This window comes from Hipposideros armiger, unplaced genomic scaffold (genome assembly GCF_001890085.2).
Source record: "Hipposideros armiger isolate ML-2016 unplaced genomic scaffold, ASM189008v1 scaffold_550, whole genome shotgun sequence".
Lineage (NCBI taxonomy): Eukaryota > Metazoa > Chordata > Mammalia > Chiroptera > Hipposideridae > Hipposideros > Hipposideros armiger.
In genome coordinates this window covers 481,132-508,465 of record NW_017731900.1, presented here as the reverse complement: position 1 = coordinate 508,465, position 27,334 = coordinate 481,132, and the positions used below count along the sequence as shown (strand labels likewise).

The following is a 27,334-nucleotide window of genomic DNA, read 5'->3' as shown; positions in this document are numbered from 1 at the left end:
AAATGTTTAAAACATTTTAATTGTCTTTCAAATACTTTAGTAGCAATCATGACAAGATAAATAATTCACAAATTAAAGAAATCATTCTAATCTACTCTCTCAAGTAGTTCTCCTAAGAACCTTCTCCAGGCAACATTGTTGAAGAAGATTGTGTCCTTACATTAAAGTAATAAACTTCTCATGTTTAAATATCCCATTATTCAGACTTTTCAGTAATTTAGACTTATTTATCCTTTATACAATCTAAGTAACTGAGGTTGCTGCATATAAACAAATAACCATCCTAGAGTTCATTAATTGGGTTCTTATATTTCAAGTTGCTGTAACAAATAATACCTTCAATAACACTCATGTTCTGCCTGATCATTTATTTAATTGCTTTATCATATGCTACCAAGACACGAAAAGGATGTTTAAGAAATAACATGTAACAACAATTAGCTTTGGGAAACCATATCATTATTACAGTTTACTAGTTTAGTGATTCATAAAATCAAATCAAACAATCACAAATGATAACAACACGTTATCATTTTAAAAATTCAATAGGTTGCTTTTTGGCTTTCAAATCCACTCTGTGTCTTGCTTATAAGCCATCAGGCAGCAATGTGAAATCAAATGCTCTTCACTTTATAATTGTGTTGAAATTCTCAGTTTCTAAATTTCATGGCAGAGTACTAAAACTCAATCAAGAAATGTTATTAAAATATGAAAGAGCTACAGAAATTAAAATAATGTGGTAGTAGCACAGAAAATGGCAAAGTAATCAGTGAAACCAAACAGTCCAGAAACACATCCACACACATATGAGAATTTAGCAGCTGTGAAAATGGCATTTCAGTGACTAAAGAAAAAAACTAGTCAACCCTACCTTATACTAGAACAAAAAGAAATTCCAGAAGGATTGCAACTTTTAAAAAACAATTATTAAAAAGTATTAAAAGAAAACTGTAGAAAATATTCTTGTAGTTCTTGAGGTAAGAGGGCCTTCCTAAACAAGAATCACAACTAGGCAGAACACAAGGAATTTTTAGGGCAATGAAGCTACTCTGTATGACACTATAATGGTGGGTACATGTCATTATACATTTGTCCAAACCCACAGAATGTACAATACCAAGGGTGAGCTCTAATGTAAACTATGGACTTTGGGTGAGGATGTGTCAATCAATGCAGGTTCATCAATTTTAACAAACATACCATTCTGGTGGGGATGTTGACAATGGTGGAGGCTGTGAATGTGTGGGGGCGGGGAGTATATGGGAAATCTCTGTACCTTCTGCTTAGTTTTGCTATGAATTTAAAACTGCTCTAAAAAAATAATAAGGTTTATTCAAATTTTTAAGAAGAGGGAGGAAAACTCAAAAAAATAAAAGAATCAAAACTCAAAAGTTAGTAAAGATTGACAAATTTCACTACATAGAAATTTAAAACTTTGGTTAAAAAAGCTTTTTAAAAAGTGTGAAATAAATTGTGAGTATGAAAACAAACAGAAAAACAGACTGGGAATGTAGTATGTATCTTCTTGGTGGGTATCTGTGCAGAGGAGGATTGGGGAGGAGGAGAAATGTTCTCTATTTAGAACACTCTTGTTGCTTGAAGGCTTTACCATTACTACATATTACTTAGGAAATTTTGTGAGCAAAAGTTTTAAAAGAAATAAAATGTGAGATACAGTATAATTTAATCCATAGAATAGACATTTATATATAATGTCAAATCTAAAAAACTTTCAAATGACATAAACAAGAATATTACTTTTTCCTTGCATCTAATAACTGCATGATGTTGACAGAATTAAAATCTTGATCAGTAGTCAGATGTTAACTAGACTTATTGTGATCATTTTGCAATATATACAAATATCGCATCATTATGTTGTACACCTGAAACTAATATAATGTTATACATCAATGATAATGCAATTAAAAAAAAAATCCTGATCAGTGGTAAACCGAATACCTTTGCTTGTTCAAGTTCCTTGTCGGCGGTATCCACCACAAAATTTTTCTCTTTTTCTAGTTGCTCTGCTAGTTGGTCAACTTTAATCAATTCTTTACAAAGATGCTCATTGTGGCTGGTTAAATCATCTATTTGACTGCTTACCACTTCCTTACTATCCAAGAGTTTTCTAACATATTCTTCCAAGCCATGATTTGTCTGTTTGAGATCTTCAATCTGTTAGAATTAGAAAGGAAATAACCACATTAAAACATTTCCTTAGCTTCCCTCTGAGGAGAACAGGTGAACTGGAATCAGGAAGGGAGGTTTGCTTCCCTGGCAAGGAGACTTAACTATGTATTGTTTTTTACTTTCTGAATTTTGTGCCATGTGAATGAAAATTTAAAGGTTTATGGCTATATCTGTCAAGACAATTTAGTTTGATAAAAAAATTAATACTATTGATTTTTAATGAAACTCTTAGAAAAACAGGCAAATGTTTATATCTACAGAAGAGGAAACCACGGTGTTGAAATTTATTTTAATAATACCATCAATTAGGCAATTTTTAGAATTAAGTTTCTAATTATTATCAAAATATGTTAACTCTTTAGAAAAGTCCTTCTTTTAAAAAAAAAAGATTTTCTTGGGGAATTGGGGGAGGGGAACAGCGTTGGGGAATCAGGGAAGAGGAACAGACAAGTTGCTGTCCTTTTGTTCTTCAATCTAGTTGTGGAGGACGTAGCTTCACTGGCCCATGTTGGTATTGTGATCATTGCGCTCTTCCCGGGTGGGCAGATCTGTTGCCGGCCTCTGGATGGCCGCTCACAGCGGCTCTTGGCAGCTCACGCTGGCTGCCAGCCACTCACGGTAGTTTATGGCAGCCCACTGCAGCAGGGGCTACAGCCTATGCTATTGCCAGTGACTCACAGCAGCCAAGCTCCAGGTCGAGCTGTTGTTCACCATCTTAGCTGTAGAGGGCAGTTGTCACTGGCCCTCATGTGGGATCCGAACCAGGGCCCTGCTGCTTACAGCTGTTAACCAACACGGCACTCAGCCAGCACCAGAAAAGTCCTTTTGAACATATTAATAACTTACTTGACTAAGCTAAATACCAAGTCAATCAAGTATTTGCTGACTAATGTGGAGAACCACAGCTTTCCTTCTCAGCCCACTATCAAACAATCAATGGATGAAGAAAAGGGCCTTTTATATCACAAAGGTATCCAAATGCCTTTAATAAATAAATAAATATATTAGACCCATTGAATAATGACTGTATGTCAGGAACTCTGTTAAATTCCTAAGATACAAAGATAGGTTACGTACCTGCCCTCAGAGAATTTAGTGTTTACTTGAGAAAAATACAATATGTTAAGTGCCATAACAGGAATATTTATGAGATAAAGTGTTGGCATAAAGGTCCTTTTCCATAGTATTTGTCTCTCATTGTGTATTTGACAAACATTTATTGAGTACCTATTATGTTCAAGACACTGTGATAGTACCCTGTGGAAGATGTAACAAGACAAAAAAAACAGTCTCAGTCTGTAAGAAGCATTCAAAATTGCTAAATCCCTCAATTAACATTATTCTTAGTTCTAACATTATTCTTGCCCTGAGCTTGCCCTTTTCAATTAACTATAGAGATAGCTTTTTCCAAACATCAAAATCAACAAAGTTTTCTTTAAAAATATAAATTCTATTTATAATTTCTCACAACATAAGGAAATATCCTAAAGGTCATGAGTTGTATTTAACTAAATATACTAACTACAATGACATTTATTAACTCAATAAATACATACCCAGAAGTACTATAAAAGCCATTATTTTAATTCAACTCTCCCTTTGGTATTTTGTAAGGCACACTAACTTATGAGATTTAGAGGTGAAAAATTTGAATTATCAAATCCAGGAAACAATAAAAAAACTAAAAACTAAATAAATAAATAAAAACCAGAAAGGGGAACTATAAATGCACTCATTTCCTTAGCTGAGTCTTATCACACTGACCAGAGTTTCAGCAATCAATACCTCCTGCTTTCTCGTCTTTTGACCCTCTCCCATATACAGCTAACAAATTCTTTGAAAATGAGAATTTGAGGTAACTCCTGTAAACCCTGTGGTGCTCCATCATATTGAGAATAAGATGAAGCATGCTATTTGTGATTCCATCCCTACTGACTTGTCCTGCCTACCACCATCCACAGTATACACCTAAGCTCCAGACATGCCGTAAGAAACGTCACTAAGCTCATTTTAAAACCTGTATTAGGGAAGTTATCGAAAATGTGCTAGACTATGTCACAGAACCCTCTTTATAAGAATCCTCGGGGAAAACTTTGCTCAGGTCTCAATTTCAAGAAAACATGTACTTCTCTCGGATACCTGGTTCGTTCTTGCCCTACTGGACCGTGAATTATCTCAGTAAAATTTCCTTTAGCCTTTGCCTCTAGCAACTAGTACAGAAGCCCGTGCAATGATTTCCTTTTTGCTATTCTCATCCCATGCTTTCACTAAGTCTCTCTATTTTTCCCCTACTCTTATTATCTAAGCTATTTTCATTACTAGTGCTTTTTTAAACTACAGGATGTGGGGTGCACACAGATAAACTTCAATTTATCAATGTCTTTTTGTCTTTGGTCTTCGCTTCTTGAATGCCACACTTCTGAGCAACTGGAGCATGCTGAAAATGCTTGCTAACCTCCCATTGTACCAGGAGAGGTTAAATGCTTCTCCTCCCTATGTTCCCATACAGCCTCTTAGCTTTATCTTAGTGTTTTATAAGATGTATTATGATCATTTGTTTACTTACCTGTCCCTTCCACTAAATTCTAAGCAACTTTAAAGGGATCATGTCTCTAATTTCTTGTTCAACATAACTATCATTTCTGTTATCATTAATTATATATCCAGTACATTATGCACAAATTATTAAATGAATAAAAGAAATAAATTATAAAGAACTATATGTCTAACATCAAGCCCTACTTTAACTCAGTTCCAAGACACAAGGACTTGAGAAGAGGCAGTTTGGAGCCAGAGAAGAGACATGGGCTTTATAGACAGGCAGACAGGTTTAAATCCCTCTGCAGTTCTTTACCACTTACTTAACCTTCGGCAATTTATTGGGTTTTTGGAAAAGTCATGATGTATTTTGTCTATGTTTTTCAAAGGTCATTTATTTATATAAAGAACAAAGATCAATCAATGATATATTGCCCGTTTTGTTCGATAACCTTTTGCCATCTTTCAGTGAGCTTCAGAATTCCTCGTTCATAGAAGGGCCTGTCTTTATTTGCGAAAAACTGAACAAGGTGCTGATTTACACCTTGTTAAACCACACAAAGAGTTTTGAAGAGAGCAAAACAAGTAGAAATCTGATGGTGCAAGGTCAGACAAGTATGGTGGGTGTGGCAACACATCCCATCCAAGCTCCAATAATTTTTAATGGGTGATCATACTTGTGTGTGGTCTCATGTTGTCGCAATGGAACACAACTCCTTTACAATTAACAAGCTCTGGATGTTTCTGGATGATGGATTCGTTCAAACTGTCCAACTGCCGACGGTACACATTCGAATTGTTTCGTTCCTTGGTAGGAGCTCGAAAAACGTGATACCTTTAAAATCCCACCACTGGGAACATAACCTTCCTCTGATGAAGGTCTGCTTTCGATGTCGTTTGAGGCGAATCATCACATGAGGACCAAGACTGTTTGCACACCACATTGTTGTAAACAATCCACTTCTCATCACCAGTTATCAGTCGCTTCAAAAAAGGATTGTTTTGGGGCCGGCCGAGTGGCGCGATGGTTAAGAACTGGCTTGGGACGCCAGAGGACCCCGGTTCAGATCCCACATATGAGGGCCAGTGACACTGCCCTCCACAGCTAAGATGCTGAACAACAGCTCAACCTGGAGCTTGGCTGCCATGAGTCGCCGGCGAGGTCGGTGTAGGCTGCAGCCCCTGTGGCAGTGGGTTGCCATGGGCTACCGTATGTAGCCAGCAGCCAGCGTGAGCGGCCAGCAGCCGCAGTGAGCAGCCGTCCAGAAGTTGGCGACTGATATGCCTCGCCCGGGAAGAGCACAATGATGGTGCTAACTTGGGCCAGTGAAGCAACATCCTCCACAACTAGACTGAAGAACTTATCTGTTCCCCTTCCCCCAATTCCCCAGCACTGTTCACATCCCCCCAATTCCCCAATAAAAACCTTAAAAAAAAAAAAGGATTGTTTTCCTCACATTTAATGAGCATATCACAGATGTTTATACACGCCATCAAATGAACTTCTTTGAGCTCATGCGGAACCCAAATATGGAGCTTGCTTACGTATCCCAGCTTCTTCAAGTGGTCGTGAATGCTTGAATGATGGATGTTCAATGTTTCTGCAATCTCTCGTGTCATATAATGTGGATTTGACTCGATCAATGCCTTTATTTTGTCGTCATCAACCTCGGTGGGCCTCACTGACCGAGGAGCATCATTGAGATCAAAATCACCAGCACGGAATTTTGTGAACCATTGTTGGTACTGACGTTCTTGTCACCATAAACTTTATGCAACTTTTCACAAGCATGGCGTGCATTCTTCCCTTTATGGAAGTAAAATAGTAAAATATGGCAAAAATGCGCAGTTTGGTTTTCCAACTTCAATTTGTTGTAAAATCTCCAAAACTCAACCAAATCGCTCAATTTTTTAAAAAATGAAGCTAGAACTGTCAGCTGTCAAATGACATAGCAATAACATAGATGCGAATGACTCTAGTACTTCCAAAAATGAACTAGTGCTATCTGTTGCAAACATGTGTCATGACTTTTCCGACAACCCAATACCATATTTTCTTGATCCTAAGACATACATCTGACCTCAGAAAAAAATTAATGGAAGCCTCTTGAGTCTCATCTGTTAAATGGAGAAAATAGATACAATTTGCAGGGTTGCAGTTAGAGAGATACACAAGTTCACGATAATAGGTACTCAAAAAGTAGCTTTTTTAATAAAAAAATCTTTTTATTTTAAAAACACTAAAGTTGCAAATATAGTACAGAGAGGTCTCATGAACCCTTAACCCGGTTTCCTCCAATAGTTACATCTTAAATAATTACAGTACAATACCAAACCCAGAGCTCTGACATTGGTACAATGGGAGTATATTGTTCTATACCATTTTTTCAAGTGTAGATTGTTGTAACTACCATCTCAATTAGATACGGAACTATTCCATTACCACAAAGATCTGTTATCCCTTTATAGTCACATCCTTTCTTTCCCTCCCATCCTTAACTCTTGACAAGCGCTAATCTCTATAATTTTGTCATTTTGAAAATGTTATATAAATAAAATCATGTGATAAAGATCACGGTATGTGATCTCTGACATTAGCTTTTTCCCTTGGCACAATACCCTTGGGATTAGTCAAATTGTTATGTGGATCAACAGTGCATTCCTTCTTCAGCATCTGTAATATGATCAAATGATTTTTATCCTTCATTTTGTTTATGTGGTGTATCACATTAGTTGATTTGCAGATATTGAACCAACCTTGCATCCCAGGAATAAGTCCCAACTGATCATGGTGTATAATATTTTCAGTGCATTGCTGAATTCAGTTTGCTAATATTTTGTTGAGGATTTTTGCATTTATGTTCATCAGGGCTATCAGCCTATAATTTTTTTTTCTTTGTAATGTCTCATTCCTTTTTATTACTGAGTATTAGTCCATGGTATGGATTAACAGTTTCTTCAATCATTCACCAATTAAGGGCAATTTTAGTAGTTTCCAGTTTGGAGCTATAACAAATAAAGCTGCTATGAACAACTATATACAAGTTTTTGAGTAGACATAAGTTTTCATTTTTTTGAAATAAATGCTCAGGAGTGCAATTGCTGGGCTGTACAGTAAATGTATGTTTAGTTTTATAAGAACTCACCTATTTGGCAAAGGGAAATACCGTTTCCCATTCCCACCAGGAATGTATGAATGATCCAATTTCTCATGTTTGCCAGCATTTGGTACTGTCACTACTTTTAATTTTAGTTGTTCTTATATGTGTGTATTATTTCATCATGGCCTTAATTTGCATTTCCTATATTTAGAAAGGATAAACAACTTTGTATGTGTTTGTCAACCACACACATATCCTTCTGTGAAATATCTCTTCACATCTTTTGCTAATTTTCTGATTGGATTGTTTGCTTTTTACTGTTGAATTTTGACAGTTCTTCAAGTGTTCTACACATGATTCCTCTGACAGAAACATAGTTTGTAGCTTGTCTTTTCATTCTATTAACAGGGTCTCTCATAGAGCAAAATACTTAAATTTCATTTCATTTTTTTCTTTTATGAATCATGCTTTTGGTGTCATGTCTAAGAACTCACCAAGCCCAAGGTCCAGAAGATTTTCTCCTGTCATAGTTTTACATTTTACATTTAAATCTATGATCCATTTTTAGTTCATTTTTGTATCAGGTGTGAGGTTTAGATCTAGGCTCATTTTTTTCCCCTAAAAGATACCCAACTGCTTCAGCAGCATTTGTTGAAAAGACTATCTTTCCTCTATCAAACTGCATTTGCATTTGTCAAAAGTCATTTGGCTGTACTTGTGTTAGGCTGTCTGGATTTTCTATTCTGTATTACTGATCTACGAGTATGTGTCTAACCCCTTAGCAATACCATTCAGTCTTGATTACTATAGCTATACATTAAGTTCTGAAATCAAGGAGAATGAGTCTTTCCACTTTATTCTTCTTTTTCAAAGTGTTTTTGCTGAGATTTTGATAGGCATTGCATTAAACATGTGTATCAATTTGGAGAGAACTGACACCTGTACTATACTGATGCTCCCAATCCATGAACATGATATGTCTCTCCATTTGTTTCACTCTCCTTTGATTTCTTTCATTAGCACTTTGTAGTTTTCAGAATACAAGCTCATACTCATTTTGTTAAACTTACACGTAAGGATTCCATTTTCTATTTGAGTGATTATAAATGGTAGTGCATTCTTAATTTTTATTTCCACAAGTCAATTGCTAATACTATGCAGAAATACAATTAATTAATGTTTGTCTTATATTCTGACCTTGCTGAACTCCTTTAGTTCAGTTTTGTACTGTAGATTTTATGAGATTAGAAAATCTACCTAGGAAGATAGAAAGATCACGGCATCTACAAACAGGGACAGTTCTATTTCCTCATTTCAGGTTTGTATGCCTTTCAGCCTAGCCATAACATTACACTGGAAGTGAATTTCTTGTAGACAGCATAAAAGTTAGGTCATGTTTTTTTTTTTAGTCCACTTTGCCAGTTTCTGTTTTTTAATTGGTGTATTTAGACTATATGTACTTAATGTAATTACTTTTATGTTAAGATTCAAATGTGACTTTTTTGCTTTTTGTGTTTATTTCCGTTTTGTTTTTCCTGATTTCTTTGGGTTATTGAACATTTTTTAGAATTCCATTTTTACTTCTCTATAGTGTTTTTGAGTACACCTCTTTGTATAGCCTTTTAGTGGTTGCTCTAGGTGTTACATATTCATAAAATCACAACCTACATTTTACTGTTTCAAGTATAGAAAACTTACCTCCCTTTATGTCTCTTTTACCCCCTCTATTAATAACTGTCTTAAATATTTCCTCTACATGCACTAAGAACTACATTTGACAAATAATACAAAAACTAGAAAAAAAAGAAAATCTATTGCGTTTACCCTTATTTTGTTCTATGTATTGTTCTTTCTTCCTTTCTGTTCTTTCAAGATTCCTTCTTTTATCACTTCCTTCCTAGTTAGAGAAATTCCTGTAGCTAGTCTTTTAAGGTAGCTCTTCTGACAACAAATTCTCTGTTTTCTTCATCTGAGGAAGTCTTGATTTTCCTTTCATTTCTCATGGATACTTTTACTGGGTTGAAGTTCTTTCCTTCCAGCACTTGAAAAATGTTGTGCCATTTCCTCTGACCTCTGTTTTCAGATCTGCTATCATTTGAATTGGTGTTCCCCTATAGGTGATGAATTCTCTGGTTACTTTCAGAAATTTTCTTTTTTTGTCTAGTTTTCACAGGTTTGTATACAAAGTGTCTTGGCACAGATTTCTTTGGGAGACTCCTGGTAGGTGTTCACTCACCTTCTTTAATCTGTCATATGTCTTTTGCCAAATTTGGGGACTATTTAGCCATTATTCTTTTGAATACTTTTGCAGCCTTGCTCTCTCTTACCTCTCTTTCTGGGACTCCAATGATCCAAATGTTACATCTTTTGTTATAGTCCCATTTGTTCCTGAGCTTTGTTCACATTTTTTCTCAATCTATTCTCTCTCTGTTCTGATTAGATGATTTCTATTTTTCTATTCTCATGTTCACTGATTCATTCCTCTCTCCTCTCCATTCTGTTGTTTGACAACATTAAATTTTTAATTTCAGTTACAATATTTTTTAACTTTTTTATTGTAGTAAAATACATATATAATAAAATTTAACATTATAACCATTTTTAAGTGTACAAGTCAGTGGCATTAAGTACATTCACAATGTTGTGCAGCCAATTCCATATCCGTTTCCAGGACTTTTTCTTTGTCTCAAACAGGAACTAAATACCCATTAAATAAAACTCTCTATGAATTTGCCTCTTCTAGGTACCTCCTATAAGTGGACTCATACAATATTTGTCCTTCTGTGCCTGCCTTATTTCACTCAGCATAATGTTTTTAAGGCTCATCCATGTTGTAGCCTTGTTTTATTATTTTTTAAGGTTGAATAATACTCCACTGTATGCACATACCACATTTTGTTTATCCATTCATGTGTTGATGGGCATTTTGGTTGTTTCCACCTTTGGCTATTGTGAATAATGCTGCTATGAACACTGATGTACACATACCTGTTTGAGTCCTTGCTTTTCATCTTTTGGGGACATACCTAGTAGTGGGATGGCTGGATCCCACTACTAGGATAATACGGTAATTCTATATTTAACTTTTTGAGGAACTGTTTAACTTTTTTCCACCATGGCTGCACCATTTTACACTCTCAGTAGCAATGCAACACAAGGGCTCCAGTTTCTCCACACCCTCACCAATACTTGTTATTTTCTGCTTTTTTTATAATAGCCATCCTAATGGGTGCGAAGTGATAGCTCATTGTGGTTTTGATTTGCATTTCCTTAATGGTTGGTGATGTTGAACAACTTTTCATGTGCTTATTGGCCGTTTTGTATACCTTCCTTGGAGAAATATTTGTTCAAGTCCTTTGCTCATTTTTGAATTGGGGTGGTTTTTTTTTGGTTTGTTTGGGGTTTTTTTTTAAAGATTTTATTGGCTCAGCTCAAGGTGCTGTGTTCAATCGTAGTTGTGGATGGCCATAGCCCACCATCCCATGTGGGAGTTGAATCTGCAACCTTGTTGCTAAGAGAACACGCTCTAACCACTGGGCAATCTAGCCGCCCGTCGGCAGCTCAGGGCAGCTCAGCTCAAGGTGCCATGCTCAATCGTAGTTGTGGATGGGCATAGCCCACCATCCCAGGCAGGTGTCGAACAGGCAACTGTGTTGTTAGGAACACGTGCTCTTACCAGCTGAGTCATCCTGTCACCTGTTGGCAGAACAGCAGCAGCTCGGCTCTGGTGCAGCTCACTGGCCCATTAAATTGGGTTGTTTTTTGTTGTTGTTGTTGAGTTGTAGTTCTTTAGATATTTTGGATAGTCATCCCTTATAGGATACATGATTTGGAAATTTTCTCCCATGTATTTCTAATAGACTTTTTTTAGAGCAGTTTCAGGTTTATAGAAAAGCTGATCAGGAAATAGAGTTCCCACATACCTCTTCTCCCCACAAACACACAGTCTCCCTTCTCATTTACCTCTTATATTAGTGTGGTACATTTGTTACAGTTGATGAACCAACACTGACACATTAACTAAAGTCCATAGTTTATACTCGGGTTCACTCTTTGAGTTGTAGATTCTATGGGCTTTGACAAATGCATATGACATGTATCCATCATTACTGTATCATACAGAGTAGTTTCAATGCCCTAAAAATCCCCTGTGCCCCACTCACCTCTTCCTCATTCTAAATCCCTGGCTACCAGTGATCTTTCTAAAGTCTCTATGTTTTGTCTTTTCCAGAAAGTCATATAGTTGGAATCATACAGTATATAACCTTTTCAGATTGGCTTTTTTCACCTAGCAATATGCTTTCAAGGTTCCTTTATGTCTTTTTTGTAGTTTGATACTCATTTCTTTTTATCAATGAATATTCCATTGTATGGATGTATCAGTTTGTTTATCCATTCACCTATTGAAGAACATCTTGGTTGCTCGCAAAATCTCCATTTGGTTTTTTTCTTTATATCTTATTTCTTTGCTGAGATTTTTTTTTTCTTTCAGGCATGCTCAAAATTGCTTGTTGAAGCATGGATATATGGCTGATTTTAAGTCCTTGTCAAATAATTGTAATATCTGATTCATCTATGTTGGCATTTCTTCTTTTCTCGCTGAGGTTGAATCTTCCTGATTCTTGTAATGAGGAGTGATTTTTGTTGCCATTGTTGAGACCTGGTATTCTAAGACTCTGGTTCTTGTCTTTCAGCAGGCTTTCTGTGACACTGCTCCAGCTAGAAAAGGGGGACACTGCCTATGTCCTGCTAGGTGGGGTGAAGGTCCAATTTCTCCACTAGGTTTCCTTTGATACCTGGGGAGTGTGGGGCTCCTTGTTTCTGCTGAGCAGGGATGAGAGTTGGCTCCCCACGAGGCCTCTGCTGATACCACCACAGCTAGGAATAACAGAGGTGCCTCATTACTGCTCACACATGTCCTCTACCACTGTAGGAGGGTGGACTTGCCACTGCTGGGGGGTGGTAAAAGTCCGAACTGTATTAGGTCTCCTCTGACACGCCCCAGACAGCAGGGGCGGGGTAGATGTCCAGGCACCCCCACATGGTCTCCACTGACATTATGGGTTGGGAACTTCCTTACTGCCTTGTGGGCACAAAAGTCTTCATTCCTCACTCAGCCTTCTTTGATACCTGTCAGGATGCGGCAGCATGAGGGGTGGCTGGGGCATCTTGTCACAGCCTGGCAAAGGTAGAAGTCTAGGCAGGAATGGGGCTACAGTTTTTTCCACTGTGTTGCTTAGAACAGGCATTTACCATCTAAAAGTAGTTTGCCTTGCTAGGCTGCCCTTTTCTTAGTCCATTGGTTAGCGAGGAATGGCTTTTCTGAGACCTTTGTTTGTCTGCACCCACTGTTGTTTCTGGGTGCCAGTTTTTCCAGCACTCTGTCTGGGGTATATGGAGCAAACAAAAAAATCCAGGAACTCACTAACGTGTCACTCATTGCATGTTGAGGTCCCTAGCCAGTCTTCCTTCTTCCTCTTTCAATGTTCTATGTATATTTTAGACATTATGTTTAGGGTTTTCAGCTGTACTCCGTGGTAGGAATAGGGAAAAGTTAAGTCTACTTCATCTTCCCAGAAGAAGTAGTTTATCTTACCATCCTTATTAATAGCTACACCACAGATCAGGCACCAGAACAGAAAAAATACTGAACTTGGAGTTCAGAGAACTGGGTTCAAATTCTACCTAACTTGGGAATTCAGAGGAATCCTAGCTCTGTCACTCATTAGTCCAATATCATAACCTCTAAGAACTTCAGCTTCCATATCTGTAAAATGGAAATAACATCACTATTTTACAAGGTTGGGATGAAGTAAGATTATGTACTTAAAAGCACCTGATACAACAATTGGCACTACAGCAAACCACAGTTTGCACTCACCAACTCTGAATCTATATGTATCAAAATGGTTAAGATAAAAATTGAAAAAAATCCATAAAACAAGCACTGAATTAGTATTTATTCTCCATCTTTGTGTTTTAAAATAGGCCCCATCCCAAATTAATTTAGGGAAATACATATATAAATTAAATATAACCTGTAATTTCAGTGTGGAGATGAATTTATCTTGATTTCTCACTTCTTGTTCTAGCTGGAGAGTATTCTGGTATTTTTCAGCTTCAGAATCTGGAGCCCCTAGACCAAAATCATGTTCTTTGGTGGTAACCTGGTGGAAAGAGTGAGAATAATACTGAGGCACTCAATTTAAAACAGCTTTGTGATTTCTCATAAGAATCAATAAATTCTGAAAATTAACAACATTCTTAGATACATTTTCTCTTGTTTTTAACTTTGTCCCACCAGCTAAGAGGATTTCAGTAATCTTTACTTTCTTAAAATTTTGTTACAAAACTTTTTCTGTGTTTTTCAAATATAAAACTATAATATTGAATATGCCTTTCCAAAAAGACAAGCCCCATCCTATCCCATTGGTAATTACTGTTCTAAGGAAATATGGGTCAGCAGCACACTGAGTAGTCCATCTCCAGGCCTGTGTTGTCCAGTAGAGTAGTTCCTAGCAAAAAGCTTTGCTACCCATATTACAAAGGGCTAACTTCCCTAATATACAAATAATTCCAATAAACAAAAAAAGGAAAAGAAATACCCTAATAGAAAAACTGGCAAAGAATATGAATATTTCACATAAATGGCTTTTAAATACAGTCAAATATACTCAATCTCACCATTTAAGAGGGATACAAATTAAAACACTGGATATCATTTTTTTAACCATCACATTGGCAAAGATAAAAAAGTTGGATATGTAACTTTGCATTCTTATACATCACTGGTGGCAATGTAAATTGATACAACAGTTAGAACCATTTGTGTACAACCTAGCAACATTACAAATACACATAGCTTCTGTACAAATAATTCCATTTCTAGGAATTTTCCTTACATACATATTTGCACACGTGCAAAATAACAAGTGTTAAAGACATTTCACTTTAACATACTCTACATAGTCTGCATTGTGCTTTTTTACTTGACAATGTACCTTAAATACTGTGTAATTTAGGGAAATAGTTTTTTCTTTCCCTGAATCAAGACTGCCCTTATGTTAAAGAAGAGAGGATATGCTACACGCACCCTAGACATCTCCTGGCAACATAGCTGCTATTCTCCCAAGTCTAGTGCTCAGGGTATTATGGGATCAGGAATCCAGTTGCTGACCTTGTGTTACAACCTGTGCAATCTGGCACTTGGCAATGTGACAGATTTACCTTCCTTCTTCCTTTTACTAAACAAGACACAAACCTGCTTTTCTCTTCTTCATTCCAGAAGTTACTGCCTCACCTGGAACTTAAGCATTAGATCTCACTGATTATTTCTAACAATGAATAATTTAAGCCTTTATGGGTTGGGCTGAAATCCTAACTACCATTTTTTACACAGTTTCTGTTGAAAATGTGTTCCTGGTTATAAACATTTGACTTAGAATAACAGAATCAAATGACTCCTCACTATAGCAGTACTTTTCAAATTTCAGTGAACATACGAATCACTTGGGACTCTTGTTAAATGTAGATTCTTATTCACAGTAGACCTAAAATATTGCATTTCTAAAGAGCTGCTCAGTGATCCCTACTTGGTTAGTACAGAGACTACACCTTGAATAGCAAGGATCTGTTTAAGTAAAGTCTAAACCTGCTTAGTGTTCAGAGTTCTTCACAATGTGGTCCCTTCCCACATCTCCAAACTTATCTCCTACTTGACACCTCCAAGAACCCCTCTAATAAAGACAATCTATTCCAAAGGACTGCACATATTCTTTGTACACTCAGAAACATGTTATCTTTTGTTCATAAGCCTTACTCTCACCCTTTTCTCCATTTAACTAAAGATACTTTTAAGGTTCAGCTTGAATTCCATATTCTCTAGGAAGTTTTCTCTGTCATCTCCATCAAATCATGATCCCGTTCTTCATTGAGACTTCTGTATTTATTTGTTATAGAACAATTTATGTAGCTATTTTTTTTTCTGGGTATGTCTTTCTCATGCCATTATTAGAGTCTTAAGAACAAGCAATGTCCTAGAGCTCTCTCTACTCCCCACAACCTGCACAGAGTTCTTTGTATAATAGGAAGGCGTCATAAAAATTTGTAGAAGTTGATAATGAAGCAGAGTATTAAAGCAGTGAAAACTGAACTTTCCTCCTTCTCTTGAGATCAAGTGGGGATTCTATAAAATTACCTCCTAGTGTTCTTACAGCAGAAGTTATGAATAATACTGCAGCCAGCCCAATGTCTACTGCCACTTCAAGTAGTGGAAGAAGTACAGGGACGTCTATAAGCTTTGCAGCAGAATTACAGAGCACGGTGTGGATCAAGGCACAGACGTCTGGGGATTTACTTTGAAACAGTTCCAATTCTCTTCTTGATTCCCTGTTTTTACTTCATTTAAGTAATTAAAAACTAAATTAAAAAGAAAAAATTATGTTATCAGGCTATTCTAGAAAGTAAAAGTAGGAAGAGGTCAACAGTCAACTTGACAATTGTGAGCAATCATGTTAGACTTGCTACTTTAACCGCCCTAGCTTTGGAGGCAAAAAGAAGGAAGAGAAATCAGAGTACCTGAAATGCCCATGCCTGGCCTGCCACCTGAATATCTTCCATCTTCCCATGATCTCTAAATGGAACTAAGGATGGAACTTGGGTTCCTGTACAGATCTCAGAGAATGCAAGTAATAGTACTGTGCAAGCAGCAAACTGTCATCATAAACACCCAAGCTAGAATCACAGTCATTGTCACTGGGAAGCAGCATGGCATAGTGGTGAAGGGCATGTTCTTCAGCATCACACTGCTTATGTCCATCATGCTCATTCTGCTGCTTCTTAGCTGCATGGCCATGGACAAGTTACTCCTCTGACCATGGCTTCCTCATCTATCAAATGGGGATGATAACAGTACTTGCTCATAGAGTTGTTCTGAGGATTAAATGAGTTAATATACGTAAAACACTCAGAATAGTGCTTGGCAAAAATAAGCATTATATGTATTATTATTATTTACAATTATTATTAATTCTTCTCACTGACTCAACTTGCCTAATTGGCCATCAAGTCCTACTGATCTTTTCACTAAAATCTCTCTGACATACATTTCTTCCATCCCTACTATTATTGCTTCAGTTCATACCTTGAGACTGTAACAATCACATTTATTCACTTATCAAACAAATTTATAAATAGCTAGAATGAGGATGCGCCAATACTAGATTCTGGGGATAAGAAGATGAAAAACAAAAACCTACAGTTTCAACACTCACCGAATCTAGGGAAGTTCAGAACAAATAAGTCAGAAATTACCGTACAGCATGATCAGGGCCATATCATAGGAATGCACACAGATGCTAAGGGGATATAGAGAAAAGGACTACAAAAAAGCATGTCTGACTTCTACTTCTCCCCCAAATACTTAGAATAAATTTTTCATGTTCCAAAAAAACTATGAACACACCCCAATCGAAGCACATACTACATCACATTGCGTTTACTGGCTGTCCACAGCCATTGCAACTTTAACATGTCTTTAAAAACCTGCACTCCTGTTCTCTGCCCTGCTCCACTACGTTCCTTCCCAGTCTCTCCCTGTCAAATGGCACTACCATCGTGCAGTGACCAAGGTAAAAAACCAAGCGGTTGTCTGTTTCCTCTTTCCCTGACCTCCATCAAATCCACCAACAAGCCTTGTTGGTTCTAACTTCAAAACAGATCCCAATCCATCCACTTCTCTACATTTTTATTACCACCTCCATGGTCCAAGTCACCATCATCTCCCACATGGATTACTGCCAGTTTCCTAACTGGTCTTTCTGCTTTTACTGTAGCTCCCTACAACCTATTTTCCAAACTGAAATCAAGACAATCACTTTAAAACAATGAGATCTTGCTCAAAAACACTCCAATGGCTTCTCACTGCAATTAGAATAAAATCCAAACTTTTTAAGATCCTTGGCGATTTGGCCACTGCCTTTACATCCCTAAACAGACCTAGTACTCTTCTTTGTTCATCCACCAGCCTTATCACTTTTTTTTCTGCTCCTCAATGTGCCAATCTCATTCCACTTTGAGGTCTCTGCCCTTGCCTTCCCTGTGTCAGCAATGCTCTCTCCCAGAACTCTTTGCATGGCTGGCTCCATCTTTACCCCCAGCTCTTTGGTTGATATGTCAGAGGGTCTTCCCTGACCTAAAGTAGCCTCTCTCCTACTCACTCTCTCATTGGTTATTTTTGCTAACACTATTTGAAATTATATCACTTATTCCTTCTCTTTTTTATTGTCTGTCTCCCCAGCTAGAATGTATGCTCCAAGAGATCTAGGCTTTTGTATGGTCACTTATATCCCTAATGCCTAGAAAAGTGCCCAGCACAAAGTTGGTACTCAAGAAAACATTTTCAAAATAATGAATTTTGGTGATTGGAACAAAGTAGTTTTAATGGTAGGGATGTGGTAGGAGCAAGTCTGAAAAGGACTGATGAATGAGTAGTAAAGGAAGTAGAAAATTAGACTTCTTTTAGGAAGCACAATTGTGAGAAGAAGAGAAGTAGAGTGAAAGTTGGAAGACCAAGGTTGTTGAAGGGTCATTACAAGAGGAGGAAAACTTGTTTCTTAATTCTTTTTACATCAAGGACACCTTTCAGAATTAAACAAAAGCCCTGGGTCCTCTCCACAAGAAAATGCAAACACATACAAAACTTTACAAACAATTTCAGGGGGTTCAAGAACTCCTTAAAGTTCTTGTACTCCAGGTTAAGAAGCCCTACAGTATAAACACAATGAAGATTCTAAGGCATGGGTTCACATCGGAGAACAGCCACTGAGCTAATAAGAAACCCGGGTAAAGAGTGTGCACTGTCCTCCTCTGGGACAAAGCAAAGTTACATGAAGATTTAGATAAGAAGGGGTAGAAATCTGAAGAAGTTCCTGCCTGGTAGAATCTTCATTTTTAGTAAAAAAGGAGATAAGATCATGTGCTAAAAAGTATTATCAATGCTGAGTAAAACATCAAGTATATAATATGTGCTCAACAAATGTCTACAGAATATTTTGATAGAATAATTGAAAACACTGGAGTATTTTATGTGGGATTCTAAATTCTGGTTCCACAAAAGGTCAACTTGTTTTCTTTTTATAAAATTGTCTCCAAAAGTTTAGATTAATAGACACTGAAATAGGAAGGAAAAGCCTCACTAACAAGGGTGTAGGAAACCACACAAAATTTTATGAATAATTTTGAGACAGGTTTTTGTATTTATAATAGAAATAAGTCAATAAATGTTTTGGGAATTCACTTCAAACAAAATAGTTAAGCCACAATGTTTAACCCTTGTTTTGAAAAAAAACAAACAAACAAAAAAAACGATCTCTCCAGTCATTCCATCCAAATCCAAGCTCCTCACTTCTCTTTATTCCAGATTATACTGTAAAGAAATAACTTGTCTTTTTAAAATAGAATAAAACAATGGCCTTAGGAAAGGTACCACTCATCAAGACCTTCTGGAAACATTAAGAAGGAATTACATAGTTGTTTTCAAGAGACGTTTCTGAACTAAAAGAATTTAATAACATATAGACTGCTGTTGTTAGCATAACTAAGACATGGAGTATCTTAATAACTAGCTTACTTCAAACGATTATCATTGAGTATGTATAAGAAAGTTCACAGTTGTGTTGTTCACATTAACCAAAAACTGTAAAATCCTTATTGTCCACCAAAAGAAGAATAGATAAATTATGGTATACTCTTACAATAGAACACTAAACAACAAACTAACTACAAGCAACAACAAGAATAAATCTTAAAAACATAATGTTGAGTAAAGAAGCAAAATGCAAAGGAATACTTAGAAAAATTCCATTTATGTAAAGTTCAAAAACAAGCCAAACTGCAATGTGCATGTTCACATACAAAGATGGACAAACTATAAGTAAAAGCAAGGAAGCGGCAGTCATAAAAATCAGGATAGTGGCTACATCTGGGGGAAACCGGAGTGTGATGGAAAAAGGGAACAAACATTAACACTTGCTCTAACTGCCTCTGTATATGGAGCACTTCAAAAGCAAATTATCCTAAAACAAACTAAACTAAGCAACTGAAAAAGACAGAAAGAGAGCCCAGAGAATTCTACAACTGATTCTATGTTGGGGTATAAGTAGTGATTTTTTTCAGAAGGTAAACAAAATAAGATATATTTTGGAAGCTGCCCTTAAATAATGCCAAAGTTTATTGTTTAAAATAAAAATTTCATTAATGTGCCTTACTAATTATGTCCCACTAATTAAGGCTGAATGGTTTAGTTCATTGATCAATTAAAATACAAACAAAAATGTTTTATCCTGGAGGCAGATATGAATGATGTGACATTTTCCTTGTATATTTATAACTAACCTATTTTCTTCTACTTAAAAACTGATTGTTATTCTATTTGTTTTTCCTTACAGGTAAAGCAAACAAAAAGTGTAGCTGAAATGCCAGTAGAGGAAATTTAAAACAATGAATGTCCTGAGATATAAGGGCATGGAATTTAAGAAGGAAAATTCTGAGACACTGTCATCTATGCAAACTATTCCTGAAGCCGCGATCCTTGAAAAACGTAAAGTATTTTAAAGAAAAAAAAATGTATTTCTATGCGTATTTAGGTATCAGGTCCATGATGGCCACAGTTATTCAATTTAAGTCTCATATTTTTGTCAAACAAAAGCCAGTTTACCCTGCTTTTTCTGTGTATAATTTCTACAGAAATTATATGAGATTTTCATGCAAATGCCTATGTAATCTCGGCCCTTCGCCTCCCAGTCTATAAAGAGGCTTAGAAGTGAGAGGTTGGGAGTTAGGGTGAGACAAGCTCAACTCCCAAATCTTTGACTTCCAGACTCAGTTCCACTCCAGAGCGTTTCTAAACAGAACAGTCCCCCCAACAACCAAGCGGAGAGCTGCCGCACGAAGCGAAGCGGTCACCATAGGAACTGGGCTCCAACCTAATCTCCTAAGAAACAGCAACAGGAGCAAAGTTTGCTCCTGGAGGGCTTCCCGGGACCGCAACTCTACCCGTTACTGCCCCTCAAGGCTGCTCAAGCAGTGACCCGAGTCACCCACAGCCCCCAGCCCCCGCCACACCAGCCCTCTTGCGGCCGCCCTCTTCTTAAAGGCCTTTCGGCCCAGGAGCTGCTTTACCCCAACCCGGCGCATCTCCGCAGCTTCTACCTGTAGGTCCGGGTCCTTGCCCGGGTTTCTCGGCCCGCCGTCCTCCCCGGAGTTCATCCCGATGACTGCCAGACCTCGGCCTCCACCAGGGATCTAGGTCCCTCCCAGGGTCCATCCTCCGCCCTCTTCTCCTCCTTTCCCACCCTCAAATCGACCTGGCCCCGCCCCAGTGGAGGCGGACAAAGGCGGGACCCGACCGGAAGGAGGCGGGGGCGGTTAGGGGCGGCCGGCGCCGCAGTCGGCCCCGCCCTCACGCCCTGTACCTGAGGGGGGCTTGTCCTCCACCTCCCCGGCGCCTTCGCTCCGCTTCCGTTCCGCGCGCCTCTAGTCCCTGTGCGCACGCGTACGTGGCTCTCTAGCGGGGACTACAAGCAGTGTGCGCGCAGCCACGCACGTATCGATGCCTACGTCCACCCGCCCGCCTTACAAGACGCCTAGGAAAAGCCTCTTCCTGGTCCATCCACGCCGCGCAGGCGCACGCCCACGCAGCGCCTACACGTCCCACTCGAGCGTACCCGTCTCCTAGTAACCAGCGTCTACTCTTTTTTTTCATGATTTATTCCCTGCCTCCAGTTGCCGCACCTGAATGGAACGCGCATGCGCAGGACTGTGTGCCCTCCGGCCACTTTCTCTCAGGTTGGGAATACCTGCTGCTAGGCTGGCACGGCTTTCTTTCACTTTCCCCAGGGATCCGGCACCGTTCTGGACCCACGTTCAGTGAACCTGTTACTCCCCAGAGCTGCTCTTGGGCGCTAGGAGGTTAGTACGCTCTTCTGCCGCAGCCAGGGGCCCGGTTTCGGGGAGACTCCCAGGTCGGGTCCTGCCGCTGCACATCCAGGGAGAGAGCCGGCCTGTTCGGTGAGCGCCGGCTGCCTGCAGTCTGGGGAGCCTGCGGCCCCACGGCCCGGGTCAGCCCTGCACGGTCCAGTAAAGATTGAATCGGAAAGTGGCAGAACTAGTAATGAAAGTGCAGATTCCTGACCGATATTCCATCTCCAGATGCCAGTCCCTTTCCTAAAAAACCGGTGATGGTTAACGACAATAAAAAAAGTAGAGGGTATATGTACTACGTCACTTGATACTTACTATTGTATCGATTGTTTTGCTATTTAATACCATTTAAACTTGTTTTCTCTCAGAGAACACTCCTTTAACTTAACCCAGGTGTAATATTATTTTTGGCCACCCAACTATGTTAAAATTGACCACATTACCTATAACTGGAGAAATTATCTTTTAGTTTAAAAGAATGAGAACTGCATTATTCTGCCAAATTTTTGGAACCCAACTTAAAAAAAATGTTTTTGGGGGGCTGTGGGTGACCCACCTTTCTTAAACAACCCAAGGGCTTCTGAACTCTAATTGTGGCTTTATCGCCTTGTCTTTTCCACAGATGAAATAGATAACTAGGTTCTTATAGTTGCTCTGATAATCTTGATTTAGTATTTGCCTGTGCATTTCAAAAGTAATCTCACATTTGAAGAGACTATTCCTGTTTTTGCCAGGTGAATACTCATTTTTTCCCACAATATATTATTGGGAGGCATAAACAAATTTTATTTTGGAACAAATTTCTTCATAGAAGTACATTTAAATATAAGTGCCATGTTTTCCAAACACTTTATGCCCTGATTTTTTTCATCATTGTGTGTGCCATTACATTTTCTTACTTTGTAGCATTTATTTTCAAATATCATATACTTTGTAAATATAGCTAGATACTAAAAAATTAAATTGTCACTATTTTAGATAAAGAAGTCAGAGGTCCCAAGAGGTATATTTCCTCTGAGAATAAGTTACAAAGAAGCATGAGCTCTCAAAGACCATCCTGAAAAGTTATTTTAGGGAGAACGATATATAATCTCATTTCCTCTTCAGATACTAAGATTATTTTGAATAACGGGTTCTCATTATCCAGCATTTTTAAAAAGAAATAGGGGAAAATGTACAAACTTCAAAACTCTCAGTTGGAATTGAAGACTTGGGGAGAGGAAAGGATTATCAATATAAGAGCTAGGAAAGTACTTCTGTTAGGGGAAGAATGAGAAAAGTTTAAGCATTTATGTATGCCACCTAGATGTTACTGAACATTTTTTGGCAAGAATGAAATAGATAGCTAGGTTTTCATAGTTGCTGTGATGATCTTGATTTAGTATTTGCCAAATCTTTTCCCAAAGATCATTTTAAGGCCAAACCAGGGCATAATGATTTTCCTTTCAAGAACTTCCTCCCCAGACCAAGAAAGTGAACGTTTTCTTCTATCTATGAAAACCCAAAGTGTGGTCAGTGCACCATCCTGCCCCAAATGACCCTTTTTATAAGTACCTCTGCTCTCTCTCCCTTGTGACACACTCCTGTGCAATTCTAAAACCTGCGTTTTCTATTCCCTTAGTTTCTCCATTGTTTCACAAGTTTCACAATGAAAATCTCGTTGATTGGCAGCTTTAATGCTATTTGCAACCTTAGACATCTTTGGGGGCCATCATTCTGCCTACAGATGGAGATTTGCTATGTAGAGAATTTGGCTTTTACTCTCAGATAGGGAGTAACTGGAGTGTGTTCAGCAGAGCATTGATGGGATCTGGCTTATGTTTTAAAAGCTCATTTCCAGATACAGTTTGAAGACCATACAATGGGGGCAGGGGGAGGGGGGACAAGGGTGGAAACAAAAACAGGATTCATTGAAGGGTTGGATGTGGAATATGAAGTAGGAGTTAAAAATTACTTCACTAGCAATGCACAAGGTTTCTTGTCACCCTGCATTCTCCTTAATAGTGTTGTCCACCTTTCCAACGTCTACCATTCTGATGGTAGTGAACTTGCATTTCTCTGATTCCTAGTAAATTTGAACATCTCTTTATATATGTATTCATTACCTATTAGGGATTCCCCAAACTGTGAATTATGTCTTTACATCCTTTGCCCATTTTTCTATTGGGCTTCCTTTTCCCTTGTTGATGAGTAGGTATTCTTTTTATATTCTAGCTGTAAATCCCTTATCAGCTTTGGACAGCACATCTTCCAGTCTCTTCCGCATCTCTTTAACTTTGGTTATAGTTTCTTTTTTGAAAAGAAATTCTTAATTGTGAGTAGTCAGATCCGTCTGTTTTCTTCCTTATTAAGCTTTTCAGTTATTGTTTAAGAAATCCTTCTTTACCCCAAGGTGACAAATACATTGTCCTACATTTTATATTTCTACCATTCACATTTAGATATTTACTGCACTTGGAGTCCACTTTTGTATAGCAGAGGGATCCTGCTTTATTTTCGTCTACATCATGAGCCAGTGTTCACAGTGCTAGCTTACTAAACTTAGTCTATCTATCCACCTTTGCTGTATGGTGCCACCTTTATCATATGTGAAGCTCCTGCACAAATCTAGGCTCAAGTTGGAGCTCTGTCATGTTCTTTTGGTCATTTGTTTGTTCCTGCACCTGGACTAGACTTATTATTTTGACTCTGTAGCATGTCTTAATATGTGGTAAGGCAAGTCTCTCTTAGGGTGTATGTGTGTGTGTAAATTTACTTAGCCCTTTATGGAACTTTATCCTTCCTTACACATTCACGATTTCTTCTTGAATGGCAATCCAAATGCTGGGTTTCCAAAGAGGCCCCAAATACACTGGTTCTCCCTTCTTGTCCTCAAGATCCCAGATAAGTTAAGATGAGACTCCTAGGACCAAATCTACCCTATTGTATTTGGTTCCTCCCCAGTCCCTCTATTAGACTGAAGTTTAATGTGCTAGTTGATAATTAAATATGTTACCATTATTTTACCTTTGTTGATTTTAAATGCAGTATGTTGTTTTATAGTGTTTTGTTAGTATTTTCTTTTTAACTTTTTTCAACTTTGTATTTTGAAAAAGTTTTAAAATTCAGAAATTTAACAAGAATAAACACTGAACAATTTTTTATACTTTTCCACCTAGATTCAACTTTTTAACATTTTGCCTATCTTTATTGGACATCTTTTTCCCCCCAATTTTTATGTTCTCTATTGGTAAATAATTTGAAGGCAAGTTGTACATATGATCTTTTACCCCTATTTCAGCATGTATTTCCTAAAGAACAAGGACATTCACTTATATAACCACAATAAAATTACTGTATTTTGCTGTGTATAATGTGCTCCCATGTATCATGAGCGCCCACGTTTTTTGCCCAAAGTTTCAGGGGAAAAAAATCTTTCGTTTTAATTTTCTAATAATTTTTGTAAAAATATCAGCTAGATTGCTAGCTCCCGCCTAAAGTGTAGGAAGAGAAATGTTGTGCTGGTCACCCTATGGTAATAAAGTTGGCATCACCTATCTTATTGAGTCAGAGTCACTTACTCTGTGGACAACAATACCTCACTCTTCATTTCATTTAGTTGCATCATTGGCCGAAATTACTTTTGTTTCATGTTCATCATCAATTCAACAAAACCGATTATCAGATTCCAGGATTTTATTTTGTATACGGATATCGTTACTGATTTCTAGAGTTATACTTTGAACTCATAGGCATAAATAAAAGAATCAAAAACATTTATATAGATATGGAATTAATACCACCATGTATAATGTGCATCCTTATTTTTCCCTCACAAATTTGGGCAAAAAAGTGCACATTATACAATGGCAAAATACGGTATCAAATTCAGGGCATTTAACATTGATGTGATATTATTATCTAGTAAACCATCATATTCAAAATTTCCTATTGTCCAAGATATATTCTTTTTTCGTACATTCCTACTCATTTTTCCCCTCCCCACCCAAATTCAGGATCATCCATTGCATTTGGAAATCATCTCTTTAGTGTCCTTTAATCTGGAAAAATTCCTCAGCTTCTCTTTGTCTTTCACTATGTTTTATATCATGTCTCTCAGTTTGTGTTTATCTGATTATTTCCTCATGATTAGATTCAAGTTATGCATTTTTGACAGGAGTGTTTTCTTTTTAAATAAAGAGGAGAAACCAAAGAATAGAATAAACTTAATTTTATTCATTTGAAGATAGAATTAGATTTATTTGATGAGAAGAAAAGTTCAAGTTCCAAATCCAAGAAACAGGTATACTTAAACGTACATTTTAGAATATCATCAGAGATATTTTAAAAATTTAGCTAAATTATATTTGATTCCTACAAAGGCTAATCTATACTACTTTTCTAACTGTTAACAGCATTTGAGTAACTACTGTGTTTAGGATACTACAGTAGGCCCAGGACTCTCTTCCATTAAAGATGAAACACTGCGCTTCAGTCACAGATATGGATAAACAAGGGTTTAAGATGATATCTTTAGAAATCTTGTCAATAAATGATTATGGTTTGATAGGGGTGGAATTGTAAACTCATACAAGTAAAAGATAGCACAGTGCCTAAATATTAAGGAAATAATACACTCTAAAAAGTGGTTAAGTGCTTCCATTCACAGCTGTGGAGTCTCTTGTGCTCTCACGTTGCTGTGAGAGCATCTTCAGTAGATCACTGTTTCTAACGAGCACATACGTCTTCACTGTCCTTCTTGTGCTCGGAAGCCAGTCTCTTCTGCCATCCTGGTCAATTCTGCTTACCAAATTCCTGCCCATCTTTCAAAGCCCAATGCAACCTAGGCCCCCCTCCTTTCAGACCTTTCCAAACCCTCCCACCAGGTTACATGCTTATCTCTCTTAATACGTTGGGTATCTGTAATAAAAAGTACTGTGTCTTTATTGGACAGCTTTTGTATTGTGGTAAAATATACATAACAAAATTTATCATCTTAACCATTGTTAAGTGAACAGGTCAGTGCATTAAATATATTCATAATGTGATGTCATCACCACCATCCATCTCCAGAACTCTTTCATCTTGGAAAGCTGAAACTCTGCACCTATTAAACACTAACTCCTCATGACAGCCACCATTCTACTTTGACAACCACCGTTCTACTTTCTGTCTCTAGGATTTTGACTAGTCTAAGTTCCTCACATAAGTAGAATCATGTAGTATTTGTCTTTTTGTGACTGACTTAATTCACTTAGCATTATGTCCTCAAAGTTCAGCATGTTGTATATGTCAGAATTTCCCTCCAGTTTAAGGCTGAATAATATTACATTGTATGGATAGACCACATTTTGCTTATCCATTCATCCATGGATGGACATTTGAGTTGTTTCCCACTAAGTGAGTAGTTACTATGAATGTGGGTGTACAGATATCTCTTTCAGACCCTGCTTTCAATTCTTTTAGGTATATACCCAGAAGTTGGATCATATGGTAGTTCTATTTTTAATTTTTTGAGGAACTGCCAAACTGTTTTCGACAAC

General features: G+C 37.6%; 1 protein-coding gene across 6 annotated transcripts in view; it reads right to left on the bottom strand.

Annotated features, from left to right (window-relative positions):
* The window catches only part of TSGA10 (testis specific 10), a 103,749-nt gene extending 81,950 nt beyond the window's left edge, over positions 1–21,799 (bottom strand). The window contains exons 1-3 of one of the 6 annotated variants that reach the window (XM_019669228.1): positions 21,305–21,799; positions 13,871–13,999; positions 1,963–2,178 (exon numbers count right to left, since the gene is read on the bottom strand). Coding sequence is in view for 2 of the 6 variants with exons in the window: in XM_019669225.1 (XP_019524770.1) it covers positions 1,963–2,178; positions 13,871–13,999; positions 21,012–21,098 (432 nt within the window). In the remaining 4 variants the exon portion in view is untranslated. Of the gene's footprint in view, positions 1–1,962; positions 2,179–13,870; positions 14,000–21,011; positions 21,251–21,304 lie in introns of those variants that run through there. The other 5 variants (XM_019669227.1, XM_019669225.1, XM_019669226.1 and 2 more) reach the window with 5 other exon arrangements.
* Positions 21,800–27,334: the final 5,535 nt, after the last annotated feature.